Source organism: Phyllobates terribilis, unplaced genomic scaffold (assembly GCF_046119375.1).
Source record: "Phyllobates terribilis strain yellow unplaced genomic scaffold, ASM4611937v1 Scaffold_9__5_contigs__length_417890890, whole genome shotgun sequence".
NCBI lineage: Eukaryota > Metazoa > Chordata > Amphibia > Anura > Dendrobatidae > Phyllobates > Phyllobates terribilis.
Window position 1 is genome coordinate 207,484,671 of NW_027362769.1, and position 21,404 is coordinate 207,506,074.

At 43.0% G+C, this 21,404-nt stretch overlaps 1 protein-coding gene across 1 annotated transcript in view; it reads right to left on the minus strand.

The window, feature by feature from the left end:
* Positions 1–7,789: 7,789 nt before the first annotated feature.
* Positions 7,790–21,404, minus strand: part of LOC141161334 (uromodulin-like) — a 53,027-nt gene continuing 39,412 nt past the window's right edge. Inside the window, exons 11-17 of the mRNA XM_073646148.1 lie at positions 20,385–20,489; positions 18,480–18,688; positions 14,670–14,827; positions 11,034–11,273; positions 9,995–10,148; positions 7,941–8,025; positions 7,790–7,857 (exon numbers count right to left, since the gene is read on the minus strand). Of these exons, the coding sequence (XP_073502249.1) occupies positions 7,790–7,857; positions 7,941–8,025; positions 9,995–10,148; positions 11,034–11,273; positions 14,670–14,827; positions 18,480–18,688; positions 20,385–20,489 (1,019 nt within the window). The remainder of the gene's footprint in view (positions 7,858–7,940; positions 8,026–9,994; positions 10,149–11,033; positions 11,274–14,669; positions 14,828–18,479; positions 18,689–20,384; positions 20,490–21,404) is intronic.

A 21,404-nucleotide genomic window follows, 5' to 3' on the forward strand; every position in this document is an offset into this window, starting at 1 on the left:
TTATTTAAAAAAATATTAGTGTTTTCATGCACCGTCTCTTTAAAAAAGCCGGCCGGCAATTCAGCAGCGGTACCCGACAATTTATAACAGACAGAATAGAGCTTCACACATAGATTAGATAGATAGAAACATGTCAGTCACATATATATGAAGTACAGTGACAGTGTTGCTTACTGTACTTGTCATTTAGTGTAAAGGATTTATTTAAAAAAATATTAGTGTTTTCATGCACCGTCTCTTTAAAAAAGCCGGCCGGCAATTCAGCATCTGTACCCGACAATTTAGAATAGAAAGAATAGAGAATCATACATAGATTAGATAGATAGAAACATGTCAGTCACATATATATGAAGTACAGTGACAGTGTTGCTTACTGTACTTGTCATTTAGTGTAAAGGATTTATTTAAAAAAATATTAGTGTTTTCATGCACCGTCTCTTTAAAAAAGCCAGCCGGCAATTCAGCATCTGTACCCGACAATTTAGAATAGAAAGAATAGAGAATCATACATAGATTAGATAGATAGAAACATGTCAGTCACATATATATGAAGTACAGTGACAGTGTTGATTACTGTACTTGTCATTTAGTGTTAAAATAAAGGATTTATTTAAAAAAAAATTGGCGTGGGGTTCCCCTTAATTTTAGGCTCTAGCGGAGGTTAAGCAGACAGCTGGGGCAAATGTTTGAAGCCTGGGAAGGGGGTAATACCCACGGAGCTTCCCAGGCTACTAATATCAGCCCCCAGCTGAATACCTAGCCTTTACTAGCTATTAAAATGGGGGAACCCCCCCAAAAAAATAACGTGGGGTCGCCCCTAATTTAATAGCTAGCAAAGGCTAGGCAGACAGCTGGGGGCTGATTTTAATAGCCCAGGAAGGGTGCCATGAATATTGGCCCCCTCCCAGGCTAGAAACACCAGCCGTCAGCCGCCCCAGAAATGGCGCATCCATAGGATGCGCCAATTCTGGCACTTAGCCTCGCTCTTCCCACTGCCCTGTAGCGGTGGCAGTGGGGTAATAGGGTTGGGGTTGATGTCAGCTTATAATGCCAGCTGACATTAAGCCCAGGTTAGTAATGGAGAGGCGTCTATAAGACACCCCCATTACTAACCCCATAGTCAAAGTTAAAAAAAAAAACACAAACACCCAGAATAAAGTCCTTTAATTGAAATAAAGACACAATTCTTTATTGTTCTAAATTAAACCATACTTACCATCACGCCCATTCCAGCTGAAGCCAACGATCTCCTGCAATAAAAGAAAAATAATAAAGCAACCTCATCCTTACCTTTCCATGGTTCCCACGACAGCTTCAGCTCTGCTACATCGAGATGACAGGCTGGACCGCAGCAGAACGCTGCCATCCAGACTGTCATCCCGCAGACACTGAGAAGCGCTGGCATGCTTGCGCTCCTCAGTGTCTCTCTGTGACGTCATCCAGATGAGCCGAGTTCATGTCCAATGAACTCAGCTCACCTCATGCACGTCACTGACAGCGTGGGAAAATTCTCACGCTGAAGTGCTGAGTGCAGGAGAATTTTCCCACGCTGTCAGTGACGTGCATGAGGTGAGCTGAGTTCATTGGACATGACCTCGGCTCATCTGGATGCCGTCACAGCGAGACACTGAGGAGCACAAGCATGCCTGCGCTTCTCAGTGTCTGCGGGATGACAGGCTGGATGGCAGCGTTCTCCTGCGGTCCAGCCTGTCATCTCGATGTAGCAGAGCTGAAGCTGTCGTGGGAGCCATGGAAAGGTAAGGATGAGGTTGCTTTATTATTTTACTTTTATTGCAGGAGATCGTTGGCTTCAGCTGGAATGGGCGTGATGGTAAGTATGGTTTAATTTAGAACAATAAAGAATTGTGTGTTTATTTCAATTAAAGGACTTTATTCTGGGTGTTTGTGTTTTTTTAAATACTTTAATAGAAATTCATGGTGGTCATGTCTAATATTGGCGTGACCCCATGAATTTCGGGCTTAGGGCCAGCTGATAATGCCAAGCTGGCCTTAACCCCTTTATTACCCAGTGAGCCACCGCACCAGGGCCCTGGATGAGTTGGGTACAGCGCCAGAAGATGGCGCTTCTATGAACGCGCCATTTTCTGGGGCGGCTGCGGACTGCAATTTGCAGCGGGGGTGGCCCAGAAAGCTTGGGTCTCCCTGCGCTGCGGATTCCAGCCCCCAGCTGCCTAGTTGTACCTGGCTGGACACAAAAATAGGGCGAAGCCCCCCGCATTTTTTTTTTAAATTATTTCATGAAATTCATGGAATAATTAAGAAAAAAAGGGCTTCCCTATATTGTTGTGTCCAACCAGGTACAAAGAGGCAGCTGGTGGTTGGGGGCAGCCCATTCCTGCCTGCTGTACCTGGCTGGACACAAATATAGTATGAAGCCCCACGTCAATTTTTTTTTAATTATTTCATGAAATAATTTTTTTAAAAAAGGGCTTCCCTATATTGTTGTGTCCGGCCAGGTACAAATAGGCAGCTGGTGGTTGGGGGCAGCCTGTTCCTGCTGCTGTACCTGGCTGGACACAAATATAGGGCGAAGCCCCACATCAATTTTTTTTTAAATAAATCCTTTATTTTAACACTAAATGACATTTGAGGAGTTAATAAAGATGCAGTCCCTAAATTATTATTTCTTTTTTAATTAATTTTTCCCAAAACTTTTGACGTGGGCTTCGCCATATTTTTGTATGCCAGCCAGGTACAGCATCCAGCTTGTATGAACGCGTCATTTTCCGGGGTGGCTGCGGACTGCAATTTTCAGCGGGGGGGGGGGGGCAGAAAGCTTGGGCCTCCCTGCGCTGCAGATTCCATCCCCCAGCTGCCTAGTTGTACCTGGCTGGACACAAAAATAGAGAGAAGCTTCACGTATTTTTTTTTTTTAATTATTTCATGAAATTCATGAAATAATTAAGAAAAAAGGGCTTGCCTATATTGTTGTGTCCAACCAGGTATAAATAGACAGCTGGTGGTTGGGGGCAGCCCGTTCCTGCCTGCTGTACCTGGCTGGACACAAATATAGGGCGAAGCCCCACGTCAATTTTTTTTAAATCATTTCAGGAAATTCATGAAATAATTAAAAAAAATTGATGTGGGGCTTCGCCCTATATTTGTGTCCAGTCCGGTACAGCAGGCAGGAACGGGCTGCCCCCAACCACCAGCTGCCTATTTGTACCTAGCCGGACACAACAATATAGGGAAGCCCTTTTTTTCTTAATTATTCCATGAATTTCATGAATTTAAAAAAAAAATACGTGGAGCTTCGCCCTATTTTTGTGTCCAGCCAGGTACAGCAGGCAGGAACAGGCTGCCCCCAACCACCAGCTGCCTATTTGTACCTGGCCGGACACAACAATATAGGGAAGCCCTTTTTTAAAAAAATTATTTCATGAAATAATTAAAAAAAAATTGACGTGGGGCTTCGCTCTGTTTTTGTGTCCAGCCAGGTACAACTAGGCAGCTGGGGGCTGGAATCTGCAGCGCAGGGAGGCCCAAGCTTTCTGGGCCCCACCCGCTGCAAATTGCAGTCCGCAGCCGCCCCGGAAAATGGCGCGTTCATAGAAGCGCCATCTTCTGGCGCTGTACCCAACTCATCCAGGGCCCTGGTGCGGTGGCTCACTGGGTAATAAAGGGGTTAAGGCCAGCTTGGCATTATTAGCTGTCCCTAAGCCCGAAATTCATGGGGTCACGCCAATATTAGACATGACCACCATGAATTTCTAGTAAAGTATTTAAAAAAAACACAAACACCCAGAAAAAAGTCCTTTAATTGAAATAAACACACAATTCTTTATTGTTCTAAATTAAACCATACTTACAGTCACTCCCATTCCAGCTGAAGCCAACGATCTCCTGCAATAAAAGTAAAATAATAAAGCAACCTCATCCTTACCTTTCCATGGCTCCCACGACGGCTCCAGCTCTGCTACATCGAGATGACTGGCTGGACCGCAGCAGAACGCTGCCATCCAGCCTATCATCCCGCAGACACTGATAAGCGCAGGCATGCTTGCGCTCCTCAGTGTCTGGCTGTGACGGCATCCAGATGAGCCGAGGTCATGTCCAATGAACTCGGCGCACCTCATGCACGTCACTGACAGCGTGGGAAAATTCTCACGCTGAAGCGCTGAGTGCAGGAGAATTTTCCCACGCTGTCAGTGACGTGCATGAGGTGAGCTGAGTTCATTGGACATGACCTCACCTCATGTATGTCAATGACAGCTTGGGAGAAGTCTCACGCTGAAGCGCTGAGTGCAGGAGAATTTTCCCACGCTGTCAGTGACATGCATGAGGTGAGCTGAGTTCATTGGACATGACCTCGGCTCATCTGGATGCCGTCACAGAGAGACACTGAGGAGCGCAAACATGCCTGCGCTTCTCAGTGTCTGCGGGATGACAGGCTGGATGGCAGCGTTCTGCTACGGTCCAGCCTGTCATCTCGATGTAGCAGAGCTGAAGCTGTCGTGGGAACCATGGAAAGGTAAGGATGAGGTTGGTTTATTATTTTACTTTTATTGCAGGAGATCGTTGGCTTCAGCTGGAATGGGCGTGACTGTAAGTATGGTTTAATTTAGAACAATAAAGAATTGTGTGTTTATTTCAATTAAAGGACTTTTTTCTGGGTGTTTGTGTTATTTTTAAATACTTTACTAGAAATTCATGGCGGTCATGTCTAATATTGGCGTGACCCCATGAATTTCGGGCTTAGGGCCAGCTGATAATGTCAAGCTGGCCTTAACCCCTTTATTACCCAGTGAGCCACCGCACCAGGGCCCTGGATGAGTTGGGTACAGCGCCAGAAGATGGCACTTCTATGAACGCGCCATTTTCCGGGGCGGCTGCGGACTGCAATTTGCAGCGGGTGGGGCCCAGAAAGCTTGGGCCTCCCTGCGCTGCAGATTCCAGCCCCCAGCTGCCTAGTTGTACCTGGCTGGACACAAAAATAGGGCGAAGCGCCACACATTTTTTTTTTAATTATTTCATGAAATTCATGGAATAATTAAGAAAAAAAGGGCTTCCCTATATTGTTGTGTCCGGCTAGGTATAAATAGGCAGCTGGTGGTTGGGGGCAGCCCGTTCCTGCCTGCTGTACCTGGCTGGACACAAATATAGTGCGAAGCCCCACGTCAATTTTTTTTAAATTATTTCATGAAATAATTTTAAAAAAAAAGGGCTTCCCTATATTGTTGTGTCCGGCCAGGTACAAATAGGCAGCTGGTGGTTGGGGGCAGCCCGTTCCTGCCTGCTGTACCTGACTGGACACAAATATAGGGCGAAGCCCCACATAATTTTTTTTTAATTATTTCATGAATTTCCTGAAATAATTAAAAAAAAATTGACGTGGAGGTTCTCCCTATTTTTGTGTCCAGCCAGGTACAACTAGGCAGCTGGGGGCTGGAATCTGCAGCGCAGGGAGGCCCAAGCTTTCTGCCCCCCCCCCCGCTGAAAATTGCAGTCCGCGGCCGCCCCGGAAAATGGCGCGTTCATAGAAGCTGGATGCTGTACCTGGCTGGCATACAAAAATATGGCGAAGCCCACGTCAAAAGTTTTGGGAAAAATTAATTAAAAAATAAATAATAATTTAGGGACTGCATCTTTATTAACTCCTCAAATGTCATTTAGTGTTAAAATAAAGGATTTATTTTAAAAAAAAATGGCGTGGGATCCCCCATAATTTTAGTCTCTAGCGGAGGTTAAGCAGACGGCTGGGGCAGATGTTTGAAGCCTGGGAAGGGGGTAAAACCCACGGAGCTTCCCAGGCTACTAATATCAGCTCCCAGCTGAATACCTAGCCTTTACTAGCTATTAAAATGGGGGACCCCCCCCAAAAAAATGACGTGGGGTCCCCCCTATTTAAATAGCTAGCAAAGGCTAGGCAGACAGCTGGGGGCTGATATTAATAGCTCAGGAAGGGTGCCATGAATATTGGCCCCCTCCCAGGCTAGAAACACCAGCCGTCAGCCGCCCCAGAAATGGCGCATCCATAGGATGCGCCAATTCTGGCACTTAGCCTCGCTCTTCCACGCTGCCCTGGTGCGGTGGCAGGGGGTAATAGTGGTGGGGTTCATGTCAGCGCCAGCTGCCATGAAGCCCAGGTTAGTAATGATGGCCGTCTATATGACACCCCCATTACTAACCTACAAAGTGTTAAAAAGAAAAAACACACTACACCCAGAAAAAAATAATTTATTTGAAATAAAACACACCATTTTATTTAATTCTTAGTTTACTAAAAAAAAATAGTTACCTGTCCACGTTCCTGCGCTGATCTCCCATGCACAGCTGTCACATCTGGAGATGGTGACAGCTGTGCATGGCTGCTGTAAGCTCACGCTGCCGGGAACACGTCCGCTCCCGGCAGCAGGAGCCACTGACTGAGGTCACCGGAGTGCATTCAGGCAGCGCAGCTCCGGAGACCTCCTTTACGGCACTGCTGTACCGTGGGAATTTCTCACGATACAGCAGTGCCGTAAAGGAGCTAACCGGAGCAGCGCTGCCTGAACTCCGGTGAACCCTTACGGCCCCGTCATTCTAGCGGCGGCAGCGGTTCAGAGCGGTCACATTCTATGTGGCTGCTCTAAACTGGAGATCTTCGTGGGACACTCGTGGACTACTACGGAGGGGTAAGGATAAGGTTGTGGTTTATTATTTTATATTTTATTACAGGAGATCGATGGCTTCGGGGAATTAGGTGTCTAGGTGAGTATAGGTGTAGTTTTTTATTTTTTACTTTATTTTAGGTGACGATCGGCGGGGACAGGTAATGTATGAACTAATTTCTTTTAGGTAACCACTGGCCACCAATGACATGTATCTAACATTTATTGGGGACACAGTAGGGCAATTTAAATAGCAGGATCAGGCTAATGGGAACTACTGCTCCCATCAAGCTGATCCTGCTGGCACGAGTGGACGGGGGACAGACATAGGCCGATGGGAGTAGTAGTGTCACATCGGCCTATGTCTGCCTGCACGCACAGACACATCGCACAGACACCCCGCACACAGACACCCCGCACACAGACACCCCGCACACACACACCCCGCACACACACACCCCGCACACACACACCCCGCACACACACACCCCGCACACACACACCCCGCACACACACCCCGCACACACACTAATCACGACGGGTCCGGGAGGTGAGGCTGACCTGTGCGGCCGTGGGAAAGTTCATGTGAGTTCATGCAATGCAGTCAAGCATGAACTCACATGAACCCTCTGAGGGCACCGCGGCGACTTCAAATGAACAGCTGATCGGCATCACCTGATACCTCAGCTGTTCATTTGAAATAACCGGCGGGAAAGCGCAGCACAGAACGGGAAAGCCGGCGGTGAAGTCTTTTCACTGCCGGCTTCCCCGCCCGAGTCCTTCACTCCTTGGTGCTGCGCTCCCCGCCCGGTCCTAATTTACGATTGGGATTGGAGGTGGTGAGGGGAGCGGAGGATCGGGGTGGGAGGCTGCGGGGAAGCGAGTATGGGGCTGAGTGATTGTTTAAAAGCCGGCGGCTTTTTACCGCCCGCCGGCTTTTAAACAATCAGGAGAATTCTCCCCCGCTGGGATGGCATTCTGATGACAGGCTGGATCTCAGCTGAGCGCTGCCACCCAGCTTGTCATCCTTCAGAGACACTGCAGAGCGCAGGCATTATGGGAACTTCCGAGTCCGGTATTCGATATTATAAAAGTATCGGAATTAAGTATCGGAATTCCGATACAGTGAATATCGGCCGATACCCGATATTTCAGTATCGGAATGCTCAACACTATTCTTAATGCATCCAAACGATGGGCACATGGAATTGCTGATGTTCGATATTGCCCAAGTCAAGATGTATAACTTGAATGTTGACTTGAATGTTATCAATAACTTTTCACTGTCACCTAAATAAAAAATTCTAACTGATAATAAAATATACAAACCTTGTCTAATTATAGGGCCCACAACCAAATGGGCATCAGAGGTAACGCTTTCACTGGTGCTCGCAGCTCTCGCTCCAGTGCAAACCTAAAAAATAAAAAGATTTGATGCAAGTGTAAAAACTGCAAAAATCACTCATATTAAGATTTTATTCACAGATCAGTTTTTTCTTTACTATTTCATCCGTATTCATAAGTCAAAACCACGAATGACCTCAATAGTGAAGAAAAAAAAGAAAGATATAATTAATTTGTGCCACTCCTGATTTTGGCTTAGAAATAATTTTAAAATATTGACAAAAATATTGATGTGTGTATATGGCTGACGTAAAGGATGGTCTCATTAAAGGGTTTCTCTAGGCAGTATTTCACCTATTCTTAGATGGATATGGAGTGATGTTATTGCTCCCTGGGCTATATGGTTTTTAAGGCAAATGTTTGACCACTGTAGGACTTTTGCATTTTCCCCATAAATTAGAATAGAGTCCAAGTGCAATACTCATTAAGCAGTGGATAGTTGGCAAAGCAACAATACAGCCCTGCATGCATTAGCATCTTTCCAAGCCTGTAATAAGATTGGGTGAGAGATTATGTCCTGGTAACCCTGTTTTTCTCTAAAAACAGACACTGTAGGTGATTTGGTATTGCATGTCAGCCATTCCTAATAATTAGTGTCCATGTAATATATAGTCAGGCATAGGGCAAAGTCAGATGGTCATATAAATTGGAGCAAGATCGGAATGCAGTGCAAGGACTGGCCAGCAGCTCTCCCAACCCGAGCGTGACAGCTGTATAGAAATACATGATGTCACGCTCAGGTTGGGAGAGCTGCTGGCAAGTCTGTGCACTTTTTTCTTCTACAATGCAAATTTCCCATTGAAATCTATAGAAGGTGGTTTGTACTCAAATTTCTCTTGGGTTTAGGTGAAGAATATGCACCAATATCTCTGTGTAAATACTCCTTATACAATATGTCTCATAGAACACAATTAGTTTTAATTACAATCAGAAGTTTCGACTCTATTGTACTTGCATTTAATTCCTAATTTTTTAAAGATATCTGATTGCTTTCAGTGCATTACCCCTTCCTGATGTAGAACGCAACAGTAAGTCTTAGGCCACATTCACATGTTCAGTATTTAGTTCAGTATCCTGGTTTTGTAAGCCAAAACCAGGAGTTGGTGAGAAATGCATTAGTGGTGATGTGTTTCTATTATACTTTTCCTCTGATTGTTCCACTTCTGTTTTTGGCTTACAAATACTGATGTAAAAAAACTCACTAAATACTGAATGTGTGAATGTGGCCTAGCATTTGGGCTGCATGTATGGAGCAGGATCAGTAGTAGTGTCCACACCATACCCGGCATATGATGGCTGTCTTATACATCTGCCTGTAACAACTGCAACCAGAGCTCTGATTATTGTTGTTTAATCATTTAAATGTCTTTGTCAATCACTGACAATGGTATCTAAATGGCTTGGCTGCTGTGCACTGGCTTCTAGCCACCCCTCCAATGCCATTGTGGTGTACTGATGAGTTGTCGTGGGAGGACAAGATTGAAGACCACCAGTGCTGCCATCTTGGTCCTACTATGAAGTCCATCCTGTGGGCTTCATAGAAGAATGTAATTTCCATTATATACTACAATGCTGTGGTATTGTGGTATAAAAAACAAGCTACCGAATGTCTGCAAAATCAAGTACCCTAAGGTGACTAAAAAATAGTTGCATAGGTTGAAAAAAGACAGGTCCATCAAGTTCAACCTTACAAAGCATTTTTCATCACTTAAATAAGAAAAAAAAGAAAAAAAAAGGTAAAAAAAGAAAACTATACAAGGAATTGCCATAATCATGGTGACTTGGAGGATCATGCTGCCGAATAGTTTTTATCGCACAATGAACCATCCACCATTTCACCCCAGTTTGATTTTTTTTCCATTTTCTAGTTCATTGAATGGTACTAGAATAGTGAAATTCAAAATTACAACTCGTCCTTTTTATTGTTTTATGTTTGATACATAAACTAAAGTAGCGAGTAATAGCAATACTAAACTTACCGGTGCGCAGGTCTTATTACAAATATGGACATCACAGTACAGATACACAATATTTGAATCCTTTAGGTATCCAAAAAGCTGAACAGAAAATTGTGCATTCACAGATACTCCATTTTTGATCACATTAATGGTAGAATCTTGTTTGCTGGGGCAGCTGAAAAAAGAGTCATTCAGGTATCAGTATTAAGGCACAAATTCAGGGAGTATAAGGGGTAAAGTTTCTCCATGTGGAAAAATGGGAGAGGAGAGGACAGGAACATTAGCTCCACTTATTGGATGAAGCAATCCTAAAAATTAATATTGAATATTGTCACATGACTTAGGATAAAAAGCCAAATCAGAAGCTCTATTAACAGGTGCACGTTTCGGAGTGTTTTCCCCTCAACAGTGCAAAGCAGGAGAGCTGATTTGACTGGGTGAAAGGTTTCTGAAAAGGGATTTAAAGGAGTGTCTCCTTCTAGAGAGTGCCAAGCAGTGTCTGGCTGGTCCATCAGAACAGCAGACTACACACTGACACACAAATGGGTCCCAAAGGGCGAATACACGTCATCCATATCTGATTTTGGAGCTAATCACATTCCACTAGGATCTCTTTCCTATGGGATGACTCACGATTACCACATTAGATCTTATTGACAATACTTCCATACTTACCAACTAATATATTGGTAAAATAAGGATTTTTAAGATCAGCCCCAGGTAACGCCTCTAAGAATTTCAAAGTAGATAGAACCACCATTTACTGGGTGAGATTTATATAGACAAATTTTGCCCGGGTTGTGTCTGAAATTTTGGGACAGTTCATGCAAATTCGGAACTGTTGGATCTATGTACGTCCTACTGTATTTGTACAATAATGACAAAGTTTATGATGGGAAAAAGTGGATGTGCATGTGATCGCTATGGGTGATGGGAGAGTCCTCAGGATCATATCTTCTTATTGGGCCATAGAATTCTAGTTTGGCATATAATCTATGGGAACCATAAGATAAGCGACACATCAGCAGAGAAACTTCTTGTATACTAATGAAATACATACCTGTCCTTAATGACGTCATATTTAGATGTGGCGTTTGCTGAGGCTGCAGCATAGCAATTTGTTATCTGCACTGCATATTGAGAAATGTCTCCGATTTTCAGCATAATTCCAATAAACAGATTGGTCTTAGATGTCATTAGAACCTCAGATCCTTCATAGGGAGCTGTGTAAGTTGAGTCTTTATAGAGAGCCATAGCTAACTCCAACTTTCCTGTACCTACAATTTCCACAATGACTGAGCTGTAATGATAAGTAAAGTCTGTGTGAGGACACTAGAATATTTTTGGGGTGACAGAGACACAACTTGAAATTCCTAGCCCAAATGTCAAAAATCTGTAACAAACCCCTCATCTACCATTTATAAAACTTTCTTCTCATGTGGTAAAAGGTCCATTGGACACCTTTAAGGACCATGGTCTGAGTGGCACTGCTATCTATATACCCTAAATGTTATACCCAGAATGGTTTGGTCTATATAATTATTTTTATGGGCTGTATATATAAAATATTGCAGAGCACAATCTCATAATGTAGAAAACCTATAGCCAAAAGTGAACTAAATGGTAGATGTCAAGTGTGAAAATTTTTGGAATGTTGGAAGACAGACATACAAGAGCATGGACAGATCAATTGGATTGATCACTAGTAGTATAGATTTTGTGAAAGAAACAGCTACCACAATGTGAAAGATAATGAGTTGTATACATGCTGTATATATACAGTTTATATATATATACACACACATATATATATATATATATATATATATATATATATATATATACAGTACAGACCAAAAGTTTGGACACACCTTCTCATTTAAAGATTTTTCTGTATTTTCTTGACTATGAAAATTGTACATTCACACTGAAGGCATCAAAACTATGAATTAACACATGTGGAATTATATACTTAACAAAAAAGTGTGAAACAGCTGAAAATATGTCTTATATTCTAGGTTCTTCAAAGTAGCCACCTTTTGCTTTGATGACTGCTTGGCACACTCTTAGCATTCTCTTGATGAGCTTCAAGAGGTAGTCACCGGAAATGGTTTTCACTTCACAGGTGTGCCCTGTCAGGTTTAATAAGTGGGATTTCTTGCCTTATAAATGGGGTTGGGACCATCAGTTGTGTTGTGCAGAAGTCTGGTGGATACACAGCTGATAGTCCTACTGAATAGACTGTTAGAATTTGTATTATGGCAAGAAAAAAGCAGCTAAGTAAAGAAAAACGAGTGTCCATCATTACTTTAAGAAATGAAGGTCAGTCAGTCCGAAAAATGGGGAAAACTTTGAAAGTGTCCCCATGTGCAGTTGCAAAAACTATCAAGCGCTACAAAGAAACTGGCTCACATGAGGACCGCCCCAGGAATTGAAGACCAAGAGTCACCTCTGCTTCCGAGGATAAGTTTATCCGAGTCACCAGCCTCAGATATCGCAGGTTAACAGCAGCTCAGGTTAGAGACCAGGTCAATGCCACACAGAGTTCTAGCAGCAGACACCTCTCTTCAACAACTGTTAAGAGGAGACTTTGTGCAGCAGGCCTTCATGGTAAAATAGCTGCTAGGAAACCACTGCTAAGGACAGGCAACAAGCAGAAGAGACTTGTTTGGGCTAAATAACACAAGGAATGGATATAGTGGAAATCTGTGCTTTGGGCTGATGAGTCCAAATTTGAGATTTTTGGTTCCAACCACCATGTCTTTGTGTGACACAGAAAAGGTGAACGGATGGACTCTACATCCTGGTTCCCACCTTGAAGCATGGAGGAGGAGGTATGATGGTGTGGGGGTGCTTTGCTGGTGACACTGTTGGGGATTTTTTCAAAATTGAAGGTATACTGAACCAGCATGGCAACCACAGCATCTTGCAGCGGCAGGCTATTCCATCCGGTTTGCGTTTAGTTGGACCATCATTTATTTTTCAACAGAACAATAACCCCAAACACACCTCCAGGCTGTGCAAGGGCTATTTGACCAAGAAGGAGAGTGATGGGGTACTAGTCCAGATGACCTGGCCTCCATAGTCACCAGACCTGAACCCAATCAAGATGGTTTGGGGTGAGCTGGACTGCAGAGTGAAGGCAAAAGGGCCAACAAGTGCTAAGCATCTCTGGGAACTCCTTCAAGATTGTTGGAAGACCATTCCCAGTGACTACCTCTTGAAGCTCATCAAGGGAATGCCAAGAGTGTGCAAATCAGTCATCAAAGCAAAAGGTGGCTACTTTGAAGAACCTAGAATATAAGACATATTTTCAGTTGTTTCACACTTTTTTGTTAAGTATATAATTCCACATGTGTTAATTCATAGTTTTGATGCCTTCAGTGTGAATGTACAATTTTCATAGTCATGAAAATACAGAAAAATCTTTAAATGAGGTGTGTCCAAACTTTTAGTCTGTACTGTATATATATATATATATATTTATATACAGGTGCATCTCACCAAATTAGAATATCATCAAAAAGTACATTTATTTCAGTTCTTCAATACAAAAAGTGAAACTCATATATTATATAAAGTCATTACAAAAAGAGTGATCTATTTCAAGTGTTTATTTCTGTTAAGGTTGATGATTATGGCTTACAGCCCATGAAAACACAAAAGTCATTTTCCCAGTAAATTAAAATAATTAACAAAAAACACCTGCAAAGGCTTCCTAAGCTTTTAAAAAGGTCCCTTATTCTGTTTCAGTAGGCTCCACAATCATTGGGAAGACTGCTGACTTGACAGATGTCCAGAAGGCAGTCATTGACACACTCCACAAGGTCCCAGAGTGTCAATTTTTATTTGGAAATCAAGGTCCCAGAGTCTGGAGGAAGAGAGGAGAGGCCACAATCCAAGCTGCTTGAGGTCTAGTGTGAAGTATCCACAATCAGTGATGGTTTGGGGAGCCATGTCATCTGCTGGTGTAGGTCCACTGTGTTTTATCAAGACCAAAGTCAGTGTAGCTGTCTACCAGGAGATTTTAGAGCACTTCATGCTTCCCTCTGCTTTTTGGAGATGAAAATTTCATTCTCCAGCAGGACTTGGCACCTGTCCACACTGACAAAAGTACCAATACCTGGTTTAAAAACAACAGTATCACTGTGCTTGATTGGCAGCAAACTCACCTGACCTTAACCCCATAGAGAATCTATGGGGTATTGTCAAGAGGAAGATGAGACACCAGACCCAACAATGCAGACAAGCTGAAGGCTGCTATCAAAGCAACCTGGGCTTCCATAACACCTCAGCAATGCCACAGGCTGATCGCCTCCATGCCACACCACATTGATGCAGTAATTGATGCAAAAGGAGCCCCGACCAAGGATTGAGTGCATTTACTGAACATACATTTCAGTAGGACAACATTTCGGATTTTAAAAACATTTTTTAAGCTGTTGTTATAAAGTATTCTAATTTACTGAGATAATGACTTTTGTGTTTTTATTGGCTGTAAGCCATAATCATCAGTATTAACAGAAATAAACACTTGAAATAGATCACTCTGTTTGTAATGGCTCTATATAATATATGAATTTCACTTTTTGTATTGAAGAACTGAAATAAATTAACTTTTTGATGATATTCTAATTTAGTGAGATGCACTTGTGTGTGTGTGTATGTATATATATATATATATATATATAGTTACCTTGAAAATGGATCCAGTGCTGTTTCGAGGGACAGCTGCATGTCTAGTGGATATACACAGGAATAACTAATTTCCAGCACATCTTCTCCACCAAGTGATGAGTTTGTTTCCATGGACAGGAAAATGGTGTTTTTATAAGTAACATATGAGCCATTTATCTGTAAATGAAAAAATAAAACAAAAAAAAGAGAATACAATATTGTTATTTGATTTTCTTGGGTGTTGGTAGGATGGGCCTCACAAATAGAAACTCATTTGAGCTTAACTGTGAATTCCTCAAATTCCAGCATTCCCCAGAAACCTAAATCCCATATCCATACTCACCCCATAAAAGTCAATTAGGTTTATTCACAATTGATGTATGAAAACAAACGCCGTACTTCTGTAAAAAGAAGATTGCATACGGACGACAATACAGATGGAAAAATTGTCTAATTTTTCTGAATGAAAAGTAAACAAATTTTTTATACGATTCTGTGTGCATAGTTTTATAGGTGTGTATTCTCATGCAAATAAATAGGGTTTAGTCTACTACAAACATTTTTCTGAAGTGAAAATGTGGCGCCCCTGAAGGGTTCAGTCGCCACAGAGGTACTGCATCTCATTTAATGGTGTAGTATCTCCTCTCCCAGGTAAGGATGGAGCATCATCCAGAACACCACCTTTGCACTCAACACTACACCATTTTAGTTCTTAGGGGGCCATATAGCACCAGGGTGCTGCCCCGGGCAAGAATAGTAGAGATGGGGGCGGGAACCATGTAGTGGGTGAGGTGGAGGAAGCAGTCACAGTAGCTCATTAACATAAGCATATATATTAGCCAGTCATCTTGGTTCTTGGTTCTTTGATTGTGAGGTCTTCAGCTGGGAGCTAGCAAGAGTCTATAGCCACCTGAAGATACACGGTCATCGCTCTCAGGCCTCGAGGCGAGGAGCAGGCAGAGGTAACTAGAGCACTCTGTCCTGGTCAAAGTCCTTGAACCAAGAAGGCCCTGGAGGGAAGCAGAGGAGAGAGGCTCCACAGGCAAAAGGATCCCAGGGGGATACGGACGGAGTGGAGTCGCCACCTGTGTTCTTCACTCTGGCCTAGTCAGAGGGACTCCTGCTGCAAAAGGGGTGACCGGCCCCCGATATCTGACTTTGCACTTCACGTCACTGTTAGAGAAGCCCGGCGGCCTAGAGGATCCCAGGGGAACACACAAAGTGAGAGAAGGAAGGAAGGAGAGAAACACACTGACGGGATCCTGGCGGATGCTCTTGATTACCTGAGAAGTGCTGAACCCCTTCCTGGTGGCCCCAGTGCATTACATGCAGCAGAAAGAAGCTTTGCGGCTAAAGTGCACTTAAAGTGAGTAAAGACCTGGAGGACTACAACATCTGTCTCAGTCTGTCTTTATTGTGCGGCACTGCACCCACCATTCTCCACTACTCACACACTGCCCTGAAGCCTAGCTCCGCCTGTGGGGAGCTATACCAACACAGTTGCAGTAACACCGGCTTCAGAGGACTGTAGCAGTGCTGGTGACCCTCACCAGACACCACGGGTGGCGTAGTCGAAAATCTACCACAAAGCCCATCTTTTCATGTGACAGCCCTGGGCACGGACTGGGTCACGGCCGCGACTTACACGACAACACACCACCCATTGGCCCGGCTCCGGGTGAGAGACTGCTACCCGAGGAGGAGAGAGAGAGGGAGCGGGACAGTCTTGAGCTCAGGGAGGGCGTCACAGAAAGCCATTGAACGACAATGAGGGGTGAAGGTTTTTTTTCAAGCTCTTGAATCAGTAAAATTGCAAAGTGTTTGTTAAAACAAGTTTTTAAGAATCTTCTCTGTTCTCAATTTTTATGCATACCATTTATTGCTTAGGTTATCAGCCACCGCTGCAGTCAATCAGTGGTAGCCAGTCTCCTAGGCAAACTCAAACTCACAGAGGGTTAAACTCAAACTCAAACACACAAAAGGCAAAACTGAAACACAGAGGGCCAAAATTAAAAACTTGGACAAAGTCGCGGGCTAACCAGTATACAGTATAATGGGCCCCACACAGTCCTCCTTACAGAATAATGAGCCCCACATAGTCCTCCATATAGAATAATGGGTCCCACATAGTCCTATACACAGAATAATGGGCTCTACATAGTCCTCCATGTAGGATAATGGGCCCCACATAGTCCTCCATACAGTATAATGGGCCCACATAGTCCTCCATACAGAATAATGGGCCCCACATAGTCCTCCATGTAGGATAATGGGCCCCACATAGTACTCCATACTGAATAATGGGCCCACATAGTCCACCATACAGAATAATGGGCCCCACATAGTCCTCCATACAGAATAATGAGCCCCACATTGTCCTCCTTACAGTATAATGGCCCCACATAGTCCTCCATACAGAATAATGGGCCCAACATAGTCCTCCATACAGAATAATGGCCACGCATAGTCCTCCATACAGAATAATGGGCCCCACATAGTCCTCCATACAGAATAATGGGCCCCACATAGTCTTCCATACAGTACAATGGGCCCCACATAGTCCTCCATACAGGATAATGGGCCCCACATAGTCCTCCATACAGAATAATGGGCCCAACATAGTCCTCCATACAGAATAATGGGCCCCACACAGTCCTCCATACAGAATAATGGGCCCCACACAGTCCTCCATACAGAATAATGGGCCCCACACAGTCCTCCATACAGAATAATGGGTCCACATAGTCCTCCATATAGAATAATGGGCCCCACATAGTCCTCCATACAGAATAATGGGCCCCACACAGTCCTCCATACAGAATAATGACCCCACATAGGGGTAGTGGTTCTGGGGTCGCGGGCTAAATATAATCACCCCGAGTGCCAGATTTGGCCCACAGACCAGAGTGTGACATGTATGCATTACACTGATGCCACGGAGTTGCAGAACCAGTGAGTTCACAGTTCAGGCTAGTGTTACAAACATAAAATCAATTTGGAACGCACCACTAACCGAGAAGAAGGAAGCTACTGAAAATCAAGTGACCACACCTTTAATCCTCTTCTGAGTCTGCACATCCATGGCAAATATCTGCTGGTCAGTCTAAGGGCAGGTGAAGGTGGCCGTAGATTCTTTCATCCAAGATAATGTGGTTGATTATGCAAGTGACACTCAGATCAGAGTGTGATCATAGTGTGATCCAATTCTCTCAGATGAGGAGAAGATGGAGAAAAGAATTTCTCCATCTTCTCCATTCTGTGAGGCTGCAGAAATCAGAGCACACTCAGATAACATCCGAGTGCGTTCAATGTTTCCCACTCACTCATTGACTTGCATGGCCGAGTGCGATCTGAATATCGGCTTAAACTTGGTCATGCTGCGATATTTTTCTTCGGACAGACACTGGTCCGGGTGCAATTCCATGTTTTGTTGGATAGCACTCAGACCGAAAATACGCTCGTGTACACAGGCCCTTAGATTTCAACCATGGAAATACACATCAAATTGTAATTCTAATTTGTGAATCCATTGACTTCAGTGTTTTTTTACAGATATTTTTAGATCCCATTGACATATGGGCCCATTTTAGAGACAACCTGCTCTGGTATTAAGGGAAAATAGTCATGTAGGCATCAGCAACTCCTGTTGTGGGTAAATAGTGTTGTTGTGTCATGCAGCTCCTGAGAGTGGCCTATTTTCTATTTTTACTGTGACCCTCTTTTCTGCCTATGTAACTTTAGGGAAATTCTGAACATTACAAATGGTGTAATTGTTCATATAGCATAAGACAAATATGCTACTAATAATATTTTGTTCATCTCTACATACCACCAGCTCATTTCCACAGACATTCTTCTTCAGGATTGATACTACAGTTATGATGTTTGTCATGTTGAAATCGTTGAATCCTCTGCAGGCGCTGTCTTTTAGATGGATATTAGTGGTGTCAAGATTGAATTTTTTCAGATGACATTTCTGGAAAGAAGCTTTTATTTCCTGATTACCACACGTAAGTACCGGCCGGATTTTATCTATAGCTGGAAAAGAGGACACAACATAGGGTAAGTTCATGTGTCAAATGATCCTATAGCAAAGCTGACACGGATATAGTAGAGGAATCGTGAAAGAAATCTGAGGTTGACACTTAGATTTAGATCTCGGATGGGCAGTTTGATTGGGCAGTTTGATGTGTCACGGTCATGGATCCACTCAAGGATTAATCACATTCAGTAGTGCAAATGAGTGTTGGGCTAATTTATTGCCTTTACCATAATTAATCTGCAAGAGTTAGTGACGTGATATTCTCACTGATTTTGTGGTGTGGACAAAAATTAACACAAAGAGACCAATACATCACACAACACTGGTGTAAAACACTTTGAACAGTCTCAACATCTTTTCGAAATGCAAAATTGCAAAAAAATGTTGAAACTTTTGGCATTTTCACACCAGTTTCAAGCTGCTTTGCCAAAATGGGTCAGCTAGGGAGAAGTCAAGTTGAAATATAACTTCACCTGCTCATCAGAATCATAGAAGGTTGTAGTGTTTCTAATGTCAGAAATGTTACTCTAGTCTCTGACTAGACTAGCATACAAAACGTCAGTGTTAATCAATCGGGGCAAGTTATTTTCCTGTGCCTGTAAATGGTGCTGTGCAAACCCTATTTAGGCAGATTTGTTGCAGATCTGATACAGATTTTGGCGCAATCAAAATGGTTGTTATTCCTCTAAATAGCAAATTTGCCTAGTTTCTACATTTTAGAACAATTATATAGGGCAGAGATCCCCAACCTTTCCGACCTTGAGAGCCACATTCAGCTCTGAGAGAGGGCTGTGAGCCACGTTAAGATCCTGCTCCACTCAGAGTAGTGACACCCAGAACCCCCATTACCGGAATAATGACAGCCAAAGCTTTTCCACTGAAATCACACCAAGGCAGTATGCCAAGCTCCAGGTTTTCCTATTTTCCACCCATTCAGATTTGCTCTTCTGTGCAGGGCTACACACAAAAGTCACCATCTAGAGATCTACTCTTCATAGTTGTTTGCTTCACCTGGTACTAATGCACCAAGCTGGCAGACAGCCGCGAGCCACACATCACGGACCCGAAAGCCACATGTGGCTCTCGAGCTGCAGGTAATAGGAGAATATTTGAAAACAATCACAATTGCTTCAAAAAATTAAAGTTAAATACTTTGTAAAAATCCCCTTGCTACCTTGATACTATCACTTTTTTCCATTTCCAACAGTGTTGCTCTACTACAAAGATATTAACATTTATTTCTTTTGGAGCACAGTATTTGAAATCTCTGCTAGCAGTTCAACTGGGTGTTTCTTCAGTCTTCTCTGCGGCGCATGCTCTTTAACCCCTCCCAAATAATGCCAATTACAGCCGAGCAGCTAATCTAGAAGTCTAGCAGTGTCAGGTGCTGTTGAAGTGTAATTGACAGCATCCTGTAGGTAGGGGTGAAAGCCCGCACCCCCAAAGAAGACTGTGAAGAAATTGGTCGTAAATAGAGATTCCACATATTGCGCTCCAAATCCAACAAATGTGAATATCTCTACAATGGAGCGACACAATGGAAAATGGGAAAAAAGCTTCAAAATTACGGAAACTCAAGGATTTTTATAGGGTATGTAATTTTTTCGAGCAAGTGGACCCGTCTTCTTTGAAGTGGTATGACTATAATATCTCAAGATCTATGCTTTATACATATAGCTTCTTTGAACATACCTGAAACAAAAACTTCATTTTTGCAGTAGCAGCCGTAACGTCCACCAACTGCTTTACATTCTTCATCATCAGCGCAGGAACATGATTCGGGGATTGTGGTTGGATCTAAAAAAAAAGTAAAATTTGTTACATTGTAAGCAGGCATTATCTACTAGTACTATTTCACAGTGCTTCAGTGTGTGTATAACATCATAAAAGTGTACTCAATTCAAGTTCATTTATTCCATATATTTGACCTATTGGTGCCATTTTGACTGCACTGTAAATTGATTTTATTTTATGTATCATTTATAAAACAGGTGTTACAGCTCATTCTACCTATCATATGAGAGACTATTTGGATACATCTACTCTGACCTTTGCCTACCCTGACTGATGTCATCCATATTTCTTTATACAATCCTATCATGTATGTAATGAATTTGATGATATTTTAAATTTATGTAATTATGTTCTTTTTTTTATATCACATGATGTTAATGAAAGTCCATTGTGGAAGCTGGGGACAGCCACACATCTTTCTGCTGTGGCTACTGAAGGGGTATTAAATGGCGCTCATTTAAAGGGAATTTGTCACCAGATTTTTGCTACCTTATCGTAGAGTAGCATAATGTAAGAAAAGAGATCCTGATTCCAGCGATGTATCACTTAGTTTACTGGGTGCAGCAGTTCTGACACAATCAGAGTTTTAGATGTAGCATGTGGCAGAGCTCAGAAAGTTAATCCCGCCCACACTAGGATCTCTATGTATATTGTCTATTTACAGTTAGCTACTTATCAGAAGAGGGGGTGTGGTTGGACCAGAGCTCATGTGCCCTGTAGTCCAGGCAGTGATAATCTTCTGGTGATAAAGCATTAATTGTATGGAAACAAAAGCACAGAGCCTAATAAGTGACACATCCCTAAAATCTGTGTTTTATCCCCTACCTCATGCAGTCCTCAGATTACATAACAAAAACCTGCTGACAGATTCTCTTTAAATAAAATATATTGTCCAGTTAAGTGCTTCAGAGCATAGCC